General features: G+C 32.0%; 1 protein-coding gene across 1 annotated transcript in view; it reads right to left on the reverse strand.

Annotated features, from left to right (window-relative positions):
• Positions 1-18,373, reverse strand: part of Neurl4 (neuralized E3 ubiquitin protein ligase 4) — a 118,378-nt gene that overhangs the window by 37,719 nt on the left and 62,286 nt on the right. The window contains exons 14-18 of the mRNA XM_075355773.1: positions 17,574-17,654; positions 13,730-13,938; positions 11,702-11,853; positions 9,220-9,482; positions 616-976 (exon numbers count right to left, since the gene is read on the reverse strand). Of these exons, the coding sequence (XP_075211888.1) occupies positions 616-976; positions 9,220-9,482; positions 11,702-11,853; positions 13,730-13,938; positions 17,574-17,654 (1,066 nt within the window). The remainder of the gene's footprint in view (positions 1-615; positions 977-9,219; positions 9,483-11,701; positions 11,854-13,729; positions 13,939-17,573; positions 17,655-18,373) is intronic.

Genomic DNA, 18,373 nt, shown 5'->3' on the forward strand with positions numbered 1-18,373 from the left:
TTATGCATGAAAGCGCTGTAATGTAAAGGAAATAAATGTAAGAATGTTTCTTTAATTCTGTACTTGGCAGATTGGCTGAAATTCAATATATATATATATATATATAGGTAAAAAAAAAAATATATATATATAATACACATGTATAGGAATATAATGGGATTTAGGAAATGTTATAATCTCCAAACACTCTGATGTTTTTTAAAAATAAAACAATAGTTTTTTGGTTTTCATACACCTATCAGGTGAAGTAGGTTCAAATTAAGGAAGAAACACTTTCACCTTCACTAATCATTATCTAAATAATTATACTGAAAGATAAAGAACATTATCAAATTTCAACTCATTGGCATAACATAAATTGATTTTGCCACAAACCGCTACAAAATTAATTTTTCTTTTAAAACAAACAAAAAGTTTAAATCTTAAATACACATTCATTAACTATTAACTTTGAAAATCCAAAATTTTTATATTTTCATTTTCTTAGATCATAAATAGCAATAATACATAACTTCTAACTGATAAAAGAAAAGAATAAAAAACATTCGTATAAGAATTTAAGGTATAAAGCAACTTAAGTTGTAGAAAACTTATGTCATGAAAACTAATACTGACCATCGTTTACTTGTAGATGTCTCATCTTCAACTGTAGCGACTTGTTGCTCATCATTTAACGCAACTGCTCCAGCAACAGTAACAGCAACAGCGCCATCACCCACTTGCGACTCAGTTAAAGGATGGGCCAACAGCTTACTTGTAACTCGTATGCCAGACACACTTCCATAACAATCAACTACAGCAAACACCCTCTTAGGAATGTTTTGAGCGGCTGCACCTTGATCACAACCGTTTATATAAAAATGAAGTGTTCCATCATTGCACCGACGAACACCCACTCTATCACCTACCCGCAACCAGTCTAATGAACGACAGTAATGACTTCGTAGAAGACGTCCATTGTGGAAAACTTCATTGCCTGAAATTAGGGAAAAAAGCAAAATATTTGATTGCTTTTAATGAAAGTGTGCCTAATACATGAAAGGTACCTGATTTATAAACATAATTTCCACATTATGATATTGCTCTAAAGGAAGAATACACATAAACAAAAGGTTATAGGAAAATAAATTATATGACATAAATGAACCTTTTTTTTCCCTTTCATACCACCACACATCCTCGAAAACCACTGCTAAGTATTACTTCAAAGGACGCGTAGCCACCGCAGTCATATGCACAATCATACACACTACCCCACATTAATGAGAGTCTGATAGTCCCACCTGCAACATTAGACGAGAGCAACCCACCAGCGATCTCTCCACCTTCTGCACATGAGCAGTCCCTTCTCAATCTCACCCACAATGTAGAGTGCCCAGCTCTCTCTAACCATTTACACCAGGAATTCCTGCATTAATATTCACCAGTAATTTTCTCATACTGGGCTAGAAGTGCCTGCTCCTCCAGTGGTTGACTTCAGAATTTTCTTTGGGCAATTTTCCTGCCAGTTTGGTGCCCTGCCTCACTACATTTTAAGCATCTACTGCTTTATGTACATTCCTTAGCTAATGACTCAGCTCAATGTAGTTCAGACAAAAACTTTCCTATCTGGATCATTACAACGTATCCAGTACTCCAGCACTTAAATCATTTCAGTGCAAACACTCATCCAGCTTTCACTTGAGCAGCTTTAATTATTATGTTAGCTGCCACCTTGGTGATCCTGACAACTACGTGTTTGGTCTTGCCACCTATGCTGCACAAATGAACCTAGCATAAATAATAAACACATTACCCTAAATTTTCTAAATTAATGATTCTGTAACTATCTTCTAAGAAATTTTTTAAAACTGGTATGTCATGAAGATGCTTTTATTCAAAAAAATATCATGTAATTCAATAAACAAACAAGGTATGATTTCTACATTCATTTTAAATAAAAAAGAATAAAAAATTTAAATAAAAAAAGAATCAGCTTTTTAATTTATTATATTATATTATTTATATCCAGTACATCTTAGGTTTGGTATCACAGTATATGCTGAACATTTATACAAATTCTTTCATTCATTTTTGATAAGGATAAATTTAAACTTATCTTAATATATCCTCATATTAATATTAAGAATCCTGAAGATGCCCTTCCTCCTCAAAGTAAAAAATAATCATTTAAAAATAAGAATCCTTACTTATAAATTCAATATTCATTTGCGATGAATAATAGTGAGGACAGATAATTAAAAATGTTTATTAATTTAAATACAATGAAACTTCCTAAAAATTATTATCAACAGTTTCCCTTGAAAAATTATTGGTTATGAGAGTTTGGAATTTTGCAGATTATAGAATATGGTGAGGGGGCTTGAGTGCTCAGGGATACAGAGTAGCTGGACCGAAGGTGCAACCATATCGGAGAGGTATCTGTTGAGAGCCAGACTAAGGAATAATTCCTGAAAGAGGGCAGCAGCTCTTTCAGTAGTTGTTAGGGGCGTGAGTCAGAATGACTTAAACGGCCATATAAACATCACTCAGTCCTCTGAGTACTGCGCAGCTGAAAGCAATGGAAAACTACAGTTGCTTTTTTTCCTAGAAAATGTGGCTCTCTTCATTTTCATATAGCAATGATGGAGGCGCCTTCATTGGTAAAATATTCCGAAGGTAAACTAGTCCCTCGTTCGGATCTCCGGGTGGGGACTACTAAGGAAGGGGTCACCAGAAAATAAAAAAAATAACATTCTACGAGTCGGAGCGTGGAATGTTAGAAGTTTAAAAAAGGTTGGTAGGCTAGAAAATTTAAAAAGGGAAATGGATAGGATAAATGTGGATGTAGTAGGAATTAGTGAGGTTCGGTGGGAAGAGGAAGGCGACTTTTGGTGATTTTAGAATAATTAACTCAGCTTCAAATAATGGGCAGGCAGGAGTAGGTTTCATAATGAACAAGAAGATAGGGAAGAGAGTAGAGTATTTCAAAACGCATAGCGATAGAATCATTGTAATAAGGATAAAATCAAAAACCAAACCGACAACGATTGTAAACGTCTATAAGCCTACAAGCGCCCATGATGAGGTAGACTGTATATACGAAGAGATTGATGAAGCAATTAAACACGTAAAAGGAGATGAAAATTTAATAATAGTTGGAGATTGGAAAAGGCAAGGAAGAAAATACAGTGGGTGAATATGGGCTGGGGAAAAGGAATGAAAGAGGGGACTGACTTATAGAGTTTTGCACGAAGTATAATTTAGTAATTGCCAACACCCAATTTAAAAATCATAATAGAAGAATATACACTTGGAAAAAGCCAGGCGATACTGCAAGGTATCAGATAGATTATATCATGGTTAAGCAAAGATTTAGAAATCAACTCGTTGACTGCAAAACTTACCCTGGAGCAGACATTGATAGCGACCATAATTTGGTGATAATGAAATGTAGATTGGGGTTTAAAAACCTGAAGAAATGGCGTCAGATGAATCGGTGGAATTTAGAGAAGCTTGAGGAAGAGGAGGTAAAGAAGATTTTTGAGGAGGACATCGCAAGAGGTCTGAGTAAAAAAGATAAGGTAGAAAATGTAGAAGAAGAATGGGAGAATGTTAAAAAGGAAATTCTTAAATCAGCAGAAGCAAACTTAGGCGGAATAAAGAGAACTGGTAGAAAACCTTGGGTTTCAGACGATATATTGCAGCTGATGGATGAACGTAGAAAATATAAGAATGCTAATGATGAAGAAAGTAAAAGGAACTATCGGCAATTAAGAAATGCTGTAAACAGGAAGTGAAAACTGGCGAAAGAAGAGTGGATTAAAGAAAAGTGTTCAGAAGTGGAAAGAGAAATGAACATTGGTAAAATAGACGGAGCATACAGGAAAGTTAAGGAAAAGTTTGGGGTACATAAATTAAAATCTAATAATGTGTTAAACAAAGATGGTACACCAATATATAATACGAAAGGTAAAGTCGATAGATGGCTGGAATATATTGAAGAGTTATACGGAGGAAATGAATTAGAAAATGGTGTTATATATAACAGCAACAGTAATAATTGAAGAACATAAGAAAGAAGCCGCAATAAGAAAGGCAGTCCGACAAGGATGTTCCCTATCGCCGTTACTTTTTAATCTTTACATGGAACTAGCAGTTAATGATGTTAAAGAACAATTTAGATTCGGAGTAACAGTACAAGGTGAAAAGATAAAGATGCTACGATTTGCTGATGATATAGTAATTCTGGTCGAGAGTAAAAAGGATTTAGAAGAAACAATGAACTGCACAGATGAAGTCCTACGCAAGAACTATCGCATGAAAATAAACAAGAACAAAACAAAAGTAATGAAATGTAGTAGAAATAACAAAGATGGACCACTGAATGTGAAAATAGGAGGAGAAAAGATTATGGAGGTAGAAGAATTTTGTTATTTGGGAAGTAGAATTACTAAAGATGGACGAAGCAGTAGCGATATAAAATGCCGAATAGCACAAGCGAACTGAGCCTTCAGTAAGAAATATAATTTGTTTACATCAAAAATTAATTTAAATGTCAGGAAAAGATTTTTGAAAGTATATGTTTGGAGTGTCATTTTATATGGAAGTGAAACTTGGACAATTGGAGTATCTGAGAAGAAAAGATTAGAAGCTTTTGAAATGTGGTGCTATAGGAGAATGTTAAAAATCAGATGGGTGGATAAAGTGACAAACGAAGAGGTATTGTGGCAAATAGATGAAGAAAGAAGCATTTGGAAAAATATAGTTAAAAGAAGAGACAGTCTTATAGGCCACATACTAAGGCATCCTGGATTAGTCACTTTAATATTGGAAGGACAGGTAGAAGGAAAAAATTGTGTAGGCAGGCCACGTTTGGAATATGTAAAACATATTGTTAGGGATGTAGGATGTAGAGGGTATACTGAAATGAAACGACTAGCACTAGATAGGGAATCTTGGAGAGCTGCATCAAACCATACAAATGACTGAAGAAAAAAAAAAAAAAAATAGAATATGATAGATAAAAATATAATTCTACATGTATACAGAGTACAAATAGCTTCACAGAAAACAATAATTTCAGTTAATAATTTGCATGTCTAATTTAATAGATAAAACAGACTGCTTCTGTGTAGCTTCTGCTTAGACTGCTTCGACTATGTAGCAGCTTAAAACTTTCTTTTCCCTTACCACTGAGGTTGGTCCTGCTTTTAAAGCATTACACAATCTCTGTGGATGCCTTGCCTCAAACCTTTTGAGACCCCATGAGATCCAACAAAGTCGTGCCCCACAGGGGTCATTCACCCAACAGATCAGGACTTGGGTCTTCACTTTGCCATGCCTCTAACCAGAGACCACCCAGGGGACCCCAGCCAGGACTATGGTCTTTTAGTACCCAAGTATGAGGGGTCCCAAGTCACTCATCAAGAGTGGTCCACCTAAGCAAGCCACAATCTTAAGAGTGGGGCTGCCCTCAGAAATCCCTACCCAAATCCTTACACCCTCTCCCAGTCCCTGTCATCCTTCTCTTTTGTACCAATTATTCCGGTCGCCAAAGTCACAACCAGATTCCATTCGTATCTGTCCGTCAACATGAATGAAACCATCTCTTCTGGCTTAAGTCTTTGTAGCCCGAGGTTTCTTTGGGTCTCATCCCACCTATGACAATAGTACATAGTGTGTTCAGCAATAACATTCTCACCACAATATCTACATAATGGCAGAGCTCTTTTTTCGAATCGGTGGAGGTAGGCCTCAAACTCTTAATCTGCTCAGTTTGCTGATCATCTTCAGCACGTTCAGTAACTGAAATAAGATGTGCATTAAACAGTCTGTTATGCTCCAGGTGCATGCCCACGTATTTTACACTTCTAGATGTGGGAACAAGTATATCGCCAATGCAGACTCTAATGGCCCTAAGTCTCCTTCTCTCAGTAAATGCAACAACTGAAGACTTATTCAGCTCAAGGTGCAGGGCCTTCTTGTCCAACCAGCTCCTAATTTTTTCGATTGCAGCCACCGCTGTTTCTTCTACTTCCTGCATGGCATATACCTACTTGGTATATTCAAACTTTTAGCACAGGCTGTTAGGTCCATGTCACTTTCATGCCACAATTTCAACAGACTGTAAAATGTGAGGTTCCACAGGAGCAGCCCAAGGACCAATCCCTGTGAAACCCCCTTGAATATGTCTATCCTGACATTGCCATCTTCCATGCTGATATAGGCCTTCCTCTCATGAAGATAATACTTCAGATAGCCACTGACATTCTTCGCAGAAAGTGCATCTATTATGACTGGCCAGGGCAAGCTTCCAAAAGCGTTCCTGATGTCCAGGAGAACTATTAACGGGATGCTCCTCCGACACCAGGAACCAGCAGATTTATCTCCGGCCCAACCCAGAACGTAGTTCAGAGCATCATCTGTGGACCTTCCGCTCACAAGGCAGCGTAACTGTTTAGGGGACAGCCTACGATCTGTCTCAACTTCTGCCCATAACCTGTCCACCAATAGCCTTTCAAATAACTTTCCCAGGATGTTCAACAAGCTAATAGGCCTATAGGCTTTCTGGTTAGGGCAAGCCTCTCTCTTACACTGTTTAAGTATTAGAACAATCCTGGTTTCTTTCCAGCAACTTGGGAATTGTGCTACCCCCCAAAACCTGGTTAAATGCATCCAGTAGGGTCCATGGGTGTCGTCTCACCGTCTTTACAATTGCCCCTAGAACCTCATCCAGTCCTGGACTTTTACAAGGATGTAACTTAATGAAAGTGCTGTTGATTTTGTCAATCTTAAATGTAGTAGTCTGCTCTGCATGTATCTCATGCCACACAGATTTCACTGCCCGAAAAAACTCCGAAGCCACATGTTGTGCCTCCTCACTAGAAAGAGGTGCAGCAGGCCCTCCAAACTTGTCCATGACCACTTTGTAAGCACCTCCCTAACGATCCTCATCCAATTCGGCAATTAGCTTTACCAGCCTTAATTGGATCGGTAAGAATCTTCCTTGCAAATCTGTATTCTGCCTGTAGGCAATCATCTATATTGCCACAGCACCTTGTGTCACACTGTAACCTTCTTTGAGCAGCCAAAGTAGCTTCCCTTTTTTCAGCGATTTCAGGTGACCACCAGTACACCCTTCGCTTACCAGGCCCATCTTGCAGTCCCTCTCTTCTGCACGTATCTCTTAATACCTAACAATCTTGTCACAGTAATTAGGTAGTTGACATCAAACCAATCCGCAACATTATCTGCCACCGCCCTTGCTTGCCACTCTCCAGGTTTTCAATGAGGAACACGCCTAGTTCCTGGTCGAACATTGTTCACAGTGAACATGATGGCACAGTGATCAGTGGCCAGCTCTTCATGCCGCATTCTCCAATCTCTAATCATAGCCGCAATTCTCTGAAAGACTATGATTACGTCTGACAGAACCACTTCCTCTGCCAATGAACGTAGTCAGCACGGTTACACACAAGATCGACTGCAGCTAGCATATTTGCTATGTTATAGCCTCATACAGTTGACAATCTACCGCCCAATTCATAACTTTCTGCATTAAAATAGCCTATCAAGATGTAGTTTAAGACTGCTTCTGTATAAGTGCAAATTATAAGTATTTAACAATAAAAATAAAGAGTAAATTTAACTCAGAAAAATACAATGCTCAGCAGACTGAATAAGCTAAGGATATTCAAAATTAATAATAATTTTTCTTCTAAAATTATTTATTAATAGAAAATCGTGCACTCAACTACACTTACGTTAAATCATTATTTTTTGAGATATTTAACAAATTATCTCATGCAGGCTTTATTTTCATTTTGAAATATTGTCTTTTGAGATGCTCATTATTATTTTTTTAATTTGTTAAATTTAGTTTTTGCCACTCTTGAATCTATCCACCAAAAACCATATGTTAAACATTTCTTACAATCTTGAATTACAATTGTACATGTTTCTAAAATTAAATCAGACTGTATTGTTTTTATAGTTTTACGATCTTTAAACTTGCACAAATAGAAGAATGCGGTGCCACTGATTAACTTTCATATTTGAAGAGCAATTAAATGTTTCATAGACTTAATTATTTCCTGATTTAAGAAAATAACTTATGAAAACTGCACCTCACAAGTTGTGAGAACTGACTCCTATTCTTGTTTAGGAAATAGTCTATAATATGCCTACGAGGTCTGTTCAGAAAATACGAGGTCTGTTCCGAACCTTTTTAATTACACGCCAATGGAGATATTTAGTGACATGCGGTTTGCAGCATTGTGTTCTGCAAAATCTCCTCTGTAACTACATGTTCTTGGATTGTTGATATCTTGTTTAGTTTTTGTGTTACTGATATTTGAGTACAATTTCTTTAAGTGTTAGAAGTCATCTTTGTAATGTGCGATTTTCACAGACTGACTGTTAGAGAACTTGCATTAGAGGTTAGTAACATATTACAGGTTAGTGAACATATTATGTAATATATTCACTTTTTTGTAAATTTTAGCAACATAAAATAAATACAACTTATTATGAATATTTTTTTAAATATATTTAAAAAACCAAAAGTGCTTCTTCATGGCAGTGTAAATAGATTTTACTTATCAATAAATTCAACTGGTTTGGGGAGCATAGAGGTTTGTTTCTCCATGCGGATGGGTATAATTTAGGGTTTGGACCAGCAATATTTTAACACTACAGGCTCTTCAATATTCTTTCCCTGCCACCAGACTATCATTCTAATTTACAAAATATAGATTGGTGATCCCAGAGAACTAACAATGTACAGTTACAGTTATATTCTATTTCTGATGAAATATCCATAATGTTCTGGCACCACTAATTGATGTGCTATTTCTCATAAAAAATGATTTATGTAAAATATTTGATGGACTTAAAACAACCAGTTAGATAAAACTTTACTCTAGTTAGCAATTAAATAATTTGATAAATCTGCTGATTACATAAACCACATCAAGATGAAGTTATTTTTGGAAAAAAATTGTTTATATGATTGTGAAGAATCATGGAATATACTGAATAAGCTTTATTTCAAACCCTTTTTAATCAATTATGTAGTTGTTTTCTTTCACACAATACAAATCATCATACATTTTCTCTTTTTTCTTTGAGAGAGGAGGTATTTTATCTTTTATAATTGCACATACAGTGTAAAGAATGAGTTCATTATAAGCGTGCTAAAGTAATATTTAAAAGATCTATTTAATATACTTTTCTAACCTTGAATAAACCACGTATCAGCTTTAAATCCAGCAATAGTTGGAGGAAGAGGATTTTTATCAGCCGGTGTACCAAGTGTTACTCCAATTGCAAGCGAACTAGCCCACTGACCAGACCACTTATCAACAGCAACTTCAAACAATTCATTAGTAGTTAGTGGTGTTGCACTCAATACTAAACCGTTATTATGCTGACCAATTGTTCGTACTGCAGCCACATTGGTAGGCTGAATAGTCATGTTTTTACCACACCAAGGGCTTAGCCTGTAATAAATGATAACAAACAAGATTAAACATTGAAATATAAAAATAATGAAAGGTTTTCATTAGCTAAGTAATACTTAATATTCTTAAAGGAATAATTTAAGTCGGTAATTAAAAACACTTTGTATAAATTATGTGTAAATGTAATTAGTATAAACAAATTAGAGCATATTTGGAATTCTGTAGTTACAATAAATTAACTGGATTATCTACGAATATTTCTGATGTCTTCCTTAACAATTAAAAATCCCAACTGATTGGATAACAGTTTCATTCTAAATATGGAGAATTGTTAACAGAAACAGCAATTTTTTTCACTGAAATGTAAGTGTTTTTTAGTTCAGTTCTTTTGATTTTTTTTTAATAAACATATTTATTTATATATATAATATTCTTTAAGCCTCTGTAAATCATAGAATTAGAGAAACACCACAAGGGGTGTATAGATAATTCACTAGCTTTAGAGTGGGTAAAATATGTGGGAGCGGCAACCAGGTGCTCTTTTAAAACTGAAAAGTATGATAGTGATGGACAGTTTCTGTAGTCATGTAACAAACAATGTGAAAAGAAGACTTCAAGAAAGTATAACAATGCAAGTTTGTATCCCTAATGGAATGACATCATTATTCCAGCCACTACAGGTCTGAATTAATTGGCTTTACAAAGCCCATTTGATGATACAATTTTATATAAAAATTTTTTATAATTTATATAATTTTCTGTAGTAATTTTTATACAAAAATTAATCTTGTGAAGATCTTTTTGTCTTTTTAAAATTGAACAACAATTAATTACTACAGGAAAATTGAAACAGCCGAGTTTGGGATTAATATGCGAGTGGATCTTGGTTACATGGAATTTTACTTCCAATGATTTGGTTGTAAAGAGCTTCAAAAAATGCTAAACTTCTAAAAGCCTAAATGAAAGTGAAGACTCTGCCATACGGGATGATAAAGATGATCATGTCCATTATGAAGTTGGAAATTCAGACACTGATGAAGATTAAAAAACAAGTGAGAATCCTTTTTCAGATTTATTGTATTAGTATTTTACTTGCTTGTCTTTTAAAATGATCACATGATGCTACAAGATGATGCCTACGTTTATTTTAAAATTTTTTAGTGTTTATCAATGTACTGTTCTGTAATTTTTGTATACAATATAATATTTAGACAATTTAATTTTAAAGTACGTATTTTAATATTAAATTTGAACTGTACAAAAGAAGAGTAGAAATCAACTGAAAATTTTACATACTAATTTTTTCCCCAAAAACTATGTCATTAATTTTTGGGGTGCGCTTGTACACGAGTAAATACAGTAATCACTGAAACAGCAAACTTATTTTCAGGCATAATCATAACAAACATCCATACTTTTTATATGATTTAACAAAATTTAGCAATTTTTGACTTTCAAATCATTCTTTCAGAGATATATAACATACAAATATTCTCTTTCAAAAACTTATGATTTTTATATTTTTACTTTACAGGAAAAAATTATTATGTTATAGTTTTATAGTTAAAGGTATAAATCATGCATTTACAAATGCAAATGTTTGCTTTTTCAAAACATTATTTCTGGTGCAACAAAATACAAAAGTTCCAAGCGTATTTACCACACAATAAAGTTAATGTTATAACTTTAGCCACTAATAATAATAATAATCAAATACACCGGATGCATGCATCTATTTTCTCAGATACAATCAATTTTTTTCATAAAGAGGAATAGATGAATAACAAAGGGTAAATACACTAATGCATAAAAAATCTCAAAATGACATGTTTCATAAACTAAAGCCTGCCTGACAATGAATCTGTTATTAAACTTATTCTCATCGATCAAACAAAACAATGGATGCAGTTTTTCTACAGTGTAGCATCGGCACCTATTAAAGGCTGATGACTACTGATGTACATTCCACTTAAAATAAAAAACAGTGGAAAAAAGTTATTTCAGTATATAATGCAGTAAACTTAAAATTAAGATATAATGTTTATTGAGTAAAAAAGTTGTTTAAAATGTCTTACTGGTTTGAGAGAGAAAAGAAATACATCTGCTAATGCTTTTTCCAAATAATTAATAATTTATGTAAAGATAAAATAGAAAAAAAGATGAAAATGTACACTTGAATTAATTAAATCAACACATAAATAAAAAGAATTTCTTAAATTAAAAAAAAATTGACTTTGTAAAAAAAAAAAGGTATCAACCTGTGTAAAATAAGATTTATAGAAGGTTGATTAACAGTAGTTGATACTGTAATTGCAGCAGGTTCATCGATACGACTAACTAGACCTTGTGAACAACTATTTTCATTGCTTTCTGGTTCCACCTGCCTCTCAACTGGACTCACTATTGATACCTAAAGTAAAAGGAACAAATATAACTACCTTAAAATCATATTACTATGGAACAAAAAATCCAAAACTGTAGCAATCAATATTCAAGCTACAATTGATGAGATAAATTTTTAAATAAAACAATAATACATGTTTATATTTTCCAAATGTTATTTTTCTAATAGAACTTAAAAATATTTTTTTTAAAATGGCTTTAAAAGAAAGATTTTACTGGTTTGTGATATGCTCAAAAAAAAGAAAGAAAAGAAAAAACGTAAATGTACACATACAATGCTAATATTTTAAATTATTGTTATGCAGGGAAGCTCAACTCAAAAGGAATATAACAAGAATGACCTGCAGCTACTATTATTTACCAAGATTAATTTTTTAAATTGATATTATTGTGTACATAAAAAAAAAATATTAAGGTTCTGTGAAAATATAAGTGAAAATTTATTGAAAGGGATTAAGAAGCAGAGGCAGAATAATAAAAAAAGAGAATGATGAATCTGCAGAAAATACTCTATACCAAAAGTAAGTACAAAAAAACTGGTCATCTACAAGCACGTTAATAGCAGATAAATTTTAAAATGAATTTCTATAGAACAATAAATAAATATGTATGCAAATATACTGCATACATCACATTACTGAGATATATTTATATATAATGTATGTAGTGCACATTTATACATAAGTTATGAGATGTTGATATGTATTGCTAGCTGTAACAATTATATTAACCACTCCAGCAAGCAAAATTAACATTCTAAATAAGGTTTTATAATCAGAAAAATAAACTACTTTGGCATAGTTTCTAATTAGATAAATAGTGGCACATGTGCCACTACATATATAGAGCTACAATTGCTCAATATTATTATTCAAAAATAATACTGAACTATGTAAAAATAAATTATAAACATTTTGACAAAAACTACTATAATTAAGCTACAGTACAGATAAACTACACATGGATAATATGAGCATTGCGGTACTTTAGATAATTTTTTTTAAATTTTCTCTAAAATTCATGAATATAAGTAAAAATTACAAAAACAGAGAACCATTTTTTTAAATTTACATAGTATTTTTTAAAATTATCATTTTTTTAATTATGCAAAATTTGAAATAATCAGATTAATCATAAGAATGTAGTACTAGTTCAATTCTGGATTGATTAACCAACAAGTGAATAAATAATGTCAGCTATAACGTAACATTACACTTAAAACTTAAAGTTTTAATAATAGGCAACTTATAACCATTGTAGCTGAAATAGGAGGTAACAAATAAAAAGTGCAGTATTGTTATCATAAAGTAACAAATTTAGAAATATATATAAAGTGTAACACAAATTAATCAATTTCACAATAAAAACAAGAATATACTACCTAAACTAAAATTTAAAAATCTATCAGAGAGATAAATTATAAAGATCAAAATAAGTCAAGTAGCTATTTTATATCTTATGCTGCATATTAATTACAGTACTATGATCAAGAATTTATTGAACCTTTTTTGGTAATGATAAGTAAGCGTTTTATTTTAAAATTTTACTTTATTTTTTATTACTTTAACTTATTAAATTCTTTACTGCTACAAAAAAAGTATTTCATCTTTTAAAATTTTATAATGGATGTTGTAATCAATGAAAAACTACGTAAGTTGCGATAACTTACGTAGTTTTTGAACTATGTATGTTTTGAACTACGTTTTTGAACATTAAACTGTGATGGTTTAATGATAAAAAAATTTTATACTAAATCAATCATGAATCTAAGACTTATTTGCTATTAAAATAAAAAAAATGAATGATAAAGATCGTAATAATGTGGAAAAAAATAGAATAGAAGGATTATAAAATAAAATGAGAGAAAATTAAATTGCTCTAACCTGAGCACACTGGCCATACAAGTCAATGACAGGGTAGACATTAGTAGGTAAACCAGAACAAGCCTCTCCTTGATCTATACCATCAAGATAATAATGTAATGAACCATCTCTGTGACGTTTCATACCGACTACAGCTCCAGTTGAAACACTATCCAGATCTAAAGCATAGCCATGTCTCAGTGTCACGCCATCACGCATCACTGCAGATCCTATTACCAGATATTAAATATCATGTATTAATCAATCAGACAGCTACTCAAACAGGAATAAATTCTAAAATATACTGATACAATAAACTTCTTATTCAATAAACTCGTACTACAACAAACTACTAATTCATTTCACACATTCTCAATGCTTATGTAATATATTTAGTAAAAAGAAACAACTTCCATTCTATGTGTAAGAATGTAACTGCCTCGCTTACCTTTTCTGAATTATTATGAGCTCCTTCATCTAAACATAAAACAAAGGAGCTCAACAGCTTGAAAAAAGTCTTCAGAGAGCATATTTCTATGTAATGTTACTTAGAATATAAATTGATTTTTAATTTTTTTCTTAAAATGTTTAAACAACATTTGAAACAATATAAAAAATAAAAAAATAAAATATCCTCAAGAAAATGAGGAACCTTGACCATGATAACTAATTAACCAAGTACTAATAAAATTGTAACACACAACTAAGGAAACTAAGGAAGCATTATTCTATTTTAACAATAACTCATGTTACTAGTTTTAATTCCTATACATACTCTTGAGCGCTTTTACAATGATTTCTACTTTATCAGATGAACTGAATATTTATTAAAATACATTTAAAATTATTAATTACAAAATGTAGGAAAAATTTCTTTCAATCATGGCATTTATAAAATTAGAAAAGGCATTTGATAATGTAAACTGGAATAAAATGTTCAGCATTTTTAAAATTTTAGAGTTCAAATACAGAGATAGAAGAACAATCGCTAACATTTACAGGAAACAAATTGCAACAGTAATAATCGAAGAACATAAGAAAGAAGCTGTAACAAAAAAGGAAGTCCAAAAAGGATGTTCTCTATTCCCGTTACATTTTAATCTTTACATAGAACAAACAGTTAATGATGTTAAAGAACAATTTAGATCCGGAATGGGATGCCAGGTCCACCTCAGGCCCAGGCAAGTATGCTAATATTTATTCAGATTTCAGTTCCCCAGTAAAATGAAATCTTCCTGAAATTCTGATAAGGTAAATTAAGGAGCAAATTTAGTTGTTTTTTATGGTTTTTGACCTAAAAATATTTAAAAAATAAGTTCTAGAACTTATACCTCCACCGGTTTTAAAAATATCTGACGTAAAACACAAAAATTAGGGAGTAATAAATAACATGTTTTTGGGGTTTAATGTAAGAAAACTTTGTCAAATGGTTAATTAATTTGTATTTTTTTTTTTTCAATTAGAAATGTAGAAAATTTAATTCAGAAAAGATTCATGTAAATTACATAAGAAAAAAGTGAATACAGGATATTGAAATTTAACTTTATTAAAAAACAAAACAGACTGAAATGTAAAAAAAATTTTAACAGCATGAATAATTAATTGTCCGTAGGTTGAAAATAACAGCTGATCATTTATTTACTACTTTTTTAAACGGCTGGATTAATTTATTTTCATAGGTTGGCAATATGGGCTGATCAATAATTAACTTTTTGAAACCGTGTTTGAATAATCTTGATGGCGGTATTTGTATTGTACTAAGGTATCTGTGAGATTTTGTGTACAATTCAGAAAACAGTTTTTATAAAATTTAGTGAAATTTTCTTATACATAATAGGAGACAATGCAAATACGTATTTATTTGAAGAATATACAGATGGGATATTAATTTATGGTAAAGTAAACAACAATGGTTTGGCTACAGTTCAAGAATATCATGATATTTATCCACATCAAAGGGCACCTGATCGCAGCATTTTTGAAGCTGTGAGGGATGATTTAGAGAAACCGGCAGTTTTAAACGAAAACGAGTAGATACTGGTCATCAACAAAGTGAGAAACCACAATAATGAACAAGCAATAATAAATGCTGTAGAGTTATCACAAGCACCAACGGGTATCACAGCATTTAAATATTTCACAATTAAGCATATGGCAGGCACTTCATGAGGTACAGGTATACCCATTCCATATAATGAGTACAAAACTTGTTCCCACAAAATCATAGTTATTCTGTTGATGGTTACATAGAAAATGGGTACGAAATCTCAATTTTTTTCATTGTAATCTGGTAACTGATGAATCATGATGATTCACTAGAAGTGGAATAGTAAATTTTTATAACACCCATATTTCGGCGGATGAAAAACCCACATGAAATTGTGACAAGACATTTCCAGCATACACTTTCAATTAATGTATAGTTTGGTGTTCTATGCAATAATTTGATTGGTCCATTTTTTCTTACCATGGAGGCTTAAAAACATTTTGGAAACAAACCAGCCTCTTGGAAGATATTTCTTATGAAAACAGGTCAGAGATGTAGTTCATGCACGACAGGCCACTACTCATTTTTCTAACAATGTAAAGAATCATTTAGATAATACATATGATGGACAATGTATTGGTCAAAAGGACCAGTGAAATGGCCACCATGATCTTCTGCCCTCACCATCAGCCTTTTTTCTATGGAGTTGGATGAAGTCAATTGTTTATTCAAAACAGAATGGCACACAAGAGGAAATAAGGACTTTCATAATGGAAGCTGCTGAATCTAAGAATACTCCTAAAGTTATAAGATGCACTAGAAAAGAATGGATTCGTCCAACTAAATCATGTATTGCACAAAACAAAGGCCACTTCAAGACTTTGAAGGTAATTAATAACGCCTTCACTAACTTTTAATTTCATTTTTCTCTTGTTTTCAAAGTTAAAATTAAATTTCAAGTTAAACTGTTTCCAACCTATGGACAAGATTAATTATTTCATGTTGTTAACACTTTTTTCACAATTTAATTTTTTGTGTTTTAATAAACTTAAATTTCAATATCTTGTATTCAACTTTTTTTAAGTACTTTACATGAATCTTTTCAGAATTAAATTTTCTATATTTCTAATTGAAAAAAAATACAACTTAATTAACCATTTAACAAAATCTTCTTACCTCCAATTTATCCCCACCTTTTGTGTTTTACGTTAGATATTTTTAAAACTAATGGAGGTATAGTTCTGGGATCCATTTAAAAAATATTTTCAGGTTAAAAACCATAAGAAATAACTAAATTCACCCCTTAATTTACCTTCCCAGAATTGCAGGAAGTCTTCATTTCACTGAACTGAAATCCAGACAAAATTTTTCATTATCCATAACTCGATAATGAAGCGTTTTTGAGCCTATATTTATATGAACTTTTTTTCATATTGTTAGCTATAGAATCAGCTCCCAAGAGATTGCCGTATACTCTTGAATCACTCTGTATATAGAAAAAACTACCAGATCTCTCGTTAAGAGGTTTTTAGAGCACTTCAATAATTATAAAAGGTAATAGTAAATTTTCAAATGTAATGGATCATCTTATAAAAAAGTACCATATAAGTACTGATATACACAATAATTTGGAAATAGTAGAAATAAATAATAATAATTACAACAGAAAAATTGATATTCTTGAAAGATATTACATCAGTAATTTAAAAATATTTCATTATATAAACTGAAAGAACTATCATAATTGTAATATTTCAATAAGAAGTATCTGTCCATCTTTTCTAATGTTCAAAGCCTGAAAAGTAGTATCTAATATTATTTAAATGCGAATGTTAAAAAAAGATTTCTAAGGGATAAAACAGTGTGATGAAAAAATACCTGATAACATCCATGTATCATGATCTAAATCTGTCATGGTTCCAGGCAGTTCAAGTTCATCAGGACGGATTGCAGTTACACCTGAAAAAAATTACCCGTAAATAATAGTTTTAAGTATATGAATGAGTCCATTTATCATGTTATTAATGGAAACAGGCCTAACTTCTGAAAATAATCAGTTGATTTTATTTTTATTATGTTCTTGTTTATTACACTTATTTTAAAATCGAATAAAACTTCTTTTAACTTGAATAAAAGAATTAGAATAAGAATAATTTTAACTTGAATGTAAGAACACGTTGATAATCAATATATTGTCTCTATGAATGACAGCAGTAGCTACTCTTCTGTTTAGACTCTGGAACCACCATAAGGTATTACTTCACAGGATGAATGAGAATGATATGTAAGATTGTAAATGAAGTGCAATTTTATACAGTCTCAGGTTGACCATTCTTCAGATGTGTTGTTAATTGAAACCCAACCACCAAAAAACACCAGTACCTACAATTTAATATTTAAATTTCATATAAAAGTAACTCCCTTTACTAGGATTTGAAGCTTGGAACTATCAACTTCAAAATCAGCTGATTGCGATAACAAGTTCACCACATCAACCTGGTGGGTTGGTCAGGTATCAAGTAAACCTAACTGACTGATATAAATAGAAAATAAACTGGGCCCTTAGTAAGGAACTTGTGGAAACTTTAAGAAACTGAAAATTGTGTCCTTTTTTAATTTATCATCCACATCTTAAATTTCAATATCCTGTTTTCTGTTACATATTTAAGACAAACTAA

Source organism: Lycorma delicatula, chromosome 2, assembly GCF_047948215.1.
Source record: "Lycorma delicatula isolate Av1 chromosome 2, ASM4794821v1, whole genome shotgun sequence".
Lineage (NCBI taxonomy): Eukaryota > Metazoa > Arthropoda > Insecta > Hemiptera > Fulgoridae > Lycorma > Lycorma delicatula.